At 51.6% G+C, this 4804-nt stretch overlaps 2 protein-coding genes across 2 annotated transcripts; both read right to left on the bottom strand.

Moving 5' to 3' along the window:
- Positions 1 to 3551: 3551 nt before the first annotated feature.
- On the bottom strand, positions 3552 to 4025 carry LOC121855879 (uncharacterized PE-PGRS family protein PE_PGRS10-like). Its single transcript, XM_042351045.1, has one exon. The coding sequence runs from the start codon at positions 4023 to 4025 to the stop codon at positions 3552 to 3554; it is 474 nt and encodes a 157-aa protein (XP_042206979.1).
- Positions 4026 to 4127: 102 nt separating this feature from the next.
- On the bottom strand, positions 4128 to 4586 carry LOC121855878. Its single transcript, XM_042351044.1, has one exon. The coding sequence runs from the start codon at positions 4584 to 4586 to the stop codon at positions 4128 to 4130; it is 459 nt and encodes a 152-aa protein (XP_042206978.1).
- Between the last annotated feature and the right edge of the window lie 218 nt (positions 4587 to 4804).

Raw genomic sequence — 4804 nt, 5'->3', positions numbered from 1 at the left:
TGTGTTATGTAGTGTTATCCTGTGTTATGTAGTGTTATCCTGTGTTATGTAGTGTTATCCTGTGTTATGTAGTGTTATCCTGTGTTATGTAGTGTTATCCTGTGTTATGTAGTGTTATCCTGTGTTATGTAGTGTTATCCGAGGTATCCTGTGTATGTAGTGTTATCCTGTGTTATATATGTTATCCTGTGTTATTTAGTGTTATGTAGTGTTATCCTGTATGAGTGTTATCCTGTGTTATGTAGTGTTATCCTGTGTTATGTAGTGTTATCCTGTGTTATGTAGTGTTATCCTGTGTTATGTAATACTGTGTAGTGTTATCCTGTGTTATGTAGTGTTATCCTGTTATGTAGTGTTATCCTGTGTTATTTGTGTTATCCTGTTATTTAGTGTTATGTAGTGTTATCCTGTGTTATGTAGTGTTATCCTGTGTTATGTAGTGTTATCCTGTGTTATTTAGTGTTATCCTGTGGTAGTGTTATCCGATTGGTGTTATCTTATGTAGTGTTATCCTGTGTTATGTAGTGTTATCCTGTGTTATCTATGTGGTTATCCTGTGTTATGTAGTGTTATCCTGGTGTTATTTAGTGTTATCCTGTGTTATGTAGTGTTATCCTGTGTTATGTGGTGTTATGTGTGTTAGCCTTCGGGTGATAGATAACACGTGTTGAAACATTAATTAACCTTCGTATATTAATTACCTTATTTAGAGTACTACAGTAAGTTATCAGTGGTTTGGTTATCTTGAGTATGTGTATGACCCGAGATAACTGTATATATTGACAGTAAGAAGAGACATGGTAGTGTAGGTAAGTTGTTATTATTATTATTATTGTTATTATTATTATCGTTATTATTATTATTGTCGTTATTATTATTGTTATTATGACTGTCATCATCATCATTATTATTATTATTATTATTATTATTATTATTATTATTAATATTTATTATATTATTTTACCGTTGTTATTATTATTATTATATTATTTTAATATATTATACGTCATTATCTTAAGGGCCTCTGATAAGGTGTATAAAGTACATTGTGTCGAGGGAGTGTAAACACGATAAGACACTTACACGTGTACACCTCGACACAGACACTTACACGTGTACACCTCGACACAGACACTTACACGTGTACACCTCGACACACCTAACCTCTAGTGTATAGAGGTATATTTATTATCGATCTTAATTGACTGTTATCTCACATAGTACAAATGTAAACACACAGATCTGAACTATTATAGATTGTTAAGTCAGGAGAGAGAGAGAGGAGAGAGAGTGTCATGACCTGAACTTATCTTTTGCAGCAGTCTTCCACTTGAGGAGGAGGAGAGGAGGAGGAGGAGGAGGAGGAGGAAGAATAAAAGGAGGAGGAGGAGGAAGAGGGTAACATGTCTGTCTGTCTATCTGCCGTGTTAATTCTCTCTCTCTCTCTCTCTCTCTCCAACAGTGTTCACCAATTCTCGTAAATACAAACCAGTTTAGTGTGTTGACGCCAGAGTGATGCCCTCCGCATATTACCCCGCCTTGTTGTTGCCCCATCTCCTGCCGTAGCCCTGCCCTGTCCCATAATACTACTACCTCGCCTTGCTGTTGCCCCATCTTGCCCTGCCGCTGCCCTGCCCCGTCCTTAATACTTACCTTGTCTTGTTGTTGCCCCATCTTGCCGCTTAGCCCCCTGCCCTGTCCTGTAATACTACTACCTCGCCTTGCTGTTGCCCCATCTTGCTGCTGCCCTCGCCCTGTCCCATAATACTATCACTCGTCTTGCTGTTGCCCATCTCGTCCCGCTGTAGCCCTGTCCCATAATACTGCTACCTCGCCTTGCTGTTGCCCCATCTTGCCCCGCCCTGTCCATAATACTACTCTGCCTTGTGTTGCCCCATCTTGCCCTGCCGCCCTGCCCTGTCCCATAATACTACTACTGCCTTGTTGCCCCATCTTCCTGCTGCTCCTGCCCGTCCCATAATACTATACCTTGCTGTGTCATCTTGCCCTGCCCGCCCTGTCCCATAATACTACTACCTGCCTTGTGTTGCCCCATCTTCGCTGTAGCCCGCCCTGTCCCATAATACTGCTACCTCGCCTTGTGTTGCATCGCTGCCGCCCCATCCCATAATACTGCTACCGCTTGTTGTTGCTCCATCTGTCCCCGCCGTAGCCCCGCCCGTCTCCATAATACTGCTACCTCGCCTTGCTGTTGCCCCATCTTGCCCCGCTGCAGCCCCGCCCCGTCCCATAATACTACTACCTGCCTTGCTGTTGCCCCATCTTGCCCCGCCGCTGCCCTGCCCCTGTCCGTAATACTACTACCTCGCCTTGTTGTTGCCCCATCTTGCCCCGCCGCTGCCCCGCCCCGTCCCATAATACTACTACCTCGTCTTGCTGTTGCCCCATCTTGCCCCGCTGCCCTGCCCTGTCCCATAATACTACTACCTCGTCTTGCTGTTGCCCCATCTTTCCCTGCCGTAGCCCTGCCCCGTCCCATAATACTACTACTTCGTCTTGTTGTTGCCCCATCTTGCCTCGCCGCTGCCCCCTGCCCTGTCCCATAATACTACTACCTCGTCTTGCTTTTGGCTCCATCTGCCCCGCCGCTGCCCCGCCCGTCCCGTAATACTACTACCTCGCCTTGCTGTTGCCCCATCTTGTCCTCCCGCCGCTGCCCCGCCCTGTCCTGTAATACTACTACCTCGCCTTGCTGTTGCCCCATCTTGCCCTGCCGCTGCCCCGCCCCGTCCATAATACTACTACCTCGCCTTGTTGTTGCCCCATCTTGCCCCCTGCCGCTGCCCCGCCCCGTCCCATAATAATACTACTACCTCGCCTTGTTGTTGCCCCATCTTGCCCTGCCGCTGCCGCCCTGCCCTGTCCTGTAATACTACTACCTGCCTTGCTGTTGCCCCATCTTGCCCTGCCGCTGCCCTGCCCTGTCCCGTAATACTACTACCTGCCTTGTTGTTGCCCCATCTTGTCCCGCCGTAGCCCTGCCCTGTCCTGTAATACTACTACTCCGCCTTGCTGTTGCCCCACTTTCCCTGCGCGCCCTGCCCTCCCAAATACTACCTCGCTTGTTGTTGCCATCTTGCCCCGCCCTGTCCCGTAATACTACTACTCCGCCTTGCTGTTGCCCCATCTTGCCCTGCCGTAGCCCTGCCCTGTCCCATAATACTACTACCTTGCCTTGTTGTTGCCCCATCTTGCCCTGCCGCTGCCCTGCCCTGTCCTGTAATACTACTACCTGCCTTGTTGTCTCCATCTTGCCCTGCCGCCCCGCCCTGTCCCATAATACTACTACTTCGTTTTGCTGTTGCCCCATCTTGCTCTGCTGTAGCCCTGCCCTGTCCCATAATACTACTATCTCGCCTTGTTGTTGCCCCATCTGTTCTCCGTTCTGCCCTGTCCTGTAATACTACTACCTCGCCTTGTTGTTGCCCCATCTGCCCCTGCCTGCTGCCCTGCCCGTCCCATAATACTACTACCTCGCCTTGTTGTTGTCCCCATCTTGCTCCGCTGTTCTGCCCTGTCCCGTAATACTACTACCTCGCCTTGCTGTTGCCCATCTTGCTCCCGCTGTAGCCCCTGCCCTGTCCTGTAATACTACTACCTCGCCTTGCTGTTGCCCCATCTTGCCCCGCTGCTGCCCCGCCCTGTCCTGTAATACTACTACCTCGCCTTGCAGTTGCCCCATCTTGTCCCCGCCGCTGCCCCGCCCCGTCCCGTAATACTACTACCTCGTCTTGCTGTTGCCCCATCTGTCCCCGCCGCTGCCCCGCCCCGTCCCGTAATACTACTACCTCGCCTTGCTGTTGCCCCATCTTGCCCCCGCCGCTGCCCTCCCGCCCCGTCCCGTCCCGTAATACTACTACCTCGCCCTTGCAGTTGCCCCATCTTGTCCCGCCGCTGCCCCTGCCCCGTCCCATAATACTACTACCTCGCCTTGCTGTTGCTCCATCTTGCCCCGCCGCCGCCCCGCCCCGTAATACTACTACCTCGTCTTGCTGTTGCCCCATCTTGCCCCGCCGCTGCCCCGCCCTGTCCCATAATACTACTACCTCGCTTTGTTGTTGCCCCATCTTGCCCCTGCTGTAGCCCCGCCCTGTCCCATAATACTACTACCTCATCTTGCTGTTGCCCCATCTTGCCCCCGCCGCTGCCCCGCCCCGTCCCATAATACTACTACCTCGCCTTGCTGTTGCCCCATCTTGCCCCGCCGCTGCCTGCCCCGTCCTGAATACTACTACCTCGCCTTGCTGTTGCCCCATCTTGTCCCGCCGCTGCCCCGCCCCGTCCCGTAATACTACTACCTCGCCTTGCTGTTGCCCCATCTTGTCCCCGCCTGCTGCCCCGCCCCGTCCTGTAATACTACTACCTCGCCTTGCTGCCCCATCTTCCGCCGTAGCCCCGCCCCGTCCCGTAATACTACTACCTCGCCTTGCTGTTGCCCCATTTGTCCTGCCGCTGCCCCGCCCTGTCCGTAATATTACTACCTCGCCTTGCTGTTGCCCCATCTTGCCCCGCCGTAGCCCTGCCCCGTCCTGTAATACTGCTACCTCGCCTTGCTGTTGCCCCATCTTGCCCCCGCCGCTGCCCCGCCCCGTCCTGTAATACTACTACCTCGCCTTGCTGTTACCTCATCTTGTCCTCCGCCGCTGCCCCGCCCCTTCCCGTAATTGTATTGTATTGCCCTACCCCGAACTATCAAGGGTTCTCACTATCAAAGGGTTCACTATCAAAGGGTTCACTATCAAGGGGTTCACTATCAAGGGGTTCACTATCAAGGGGTTCACTA

Source organism: Homarus americanus, unplaced genomic scaffold (assembly GCF_018991925.1).
Source record: "Homarus americanus isolate GMGI-L3 unplaced genomic scaffold, GMGI_Hamer_2.0 scaffold2071, whole genome shotgun sequence".
Taxonomy (NCBI): Eukaryota; Metazoa; Arthropoda; class Malacostraca; order Decapoda; family Nephropidae; genus Homarus; species Homarus americanus.
The sequence above is the reverse complement of the archived record's forward strand: the minus strand, read 5'-3'. Positions and strand labels throughout refer to the sequence as shown.

Coding starts and splice junctions, on each gene's coding strand:
- LOC121855879 (XM_042351045.1), bottom strand. CDS start 4,025: ATGGGGCAACAGCAAGACGAGGTAGTAGTATTACGGGGCGGGGCGGCG.
- LOC121855878 (XM_042351044.1), bottom strand. CDS start 4,586: ATGGGGCAACAGCAAGGCGAGGTAGCAGTATTACAGGACGGGGCAGGG.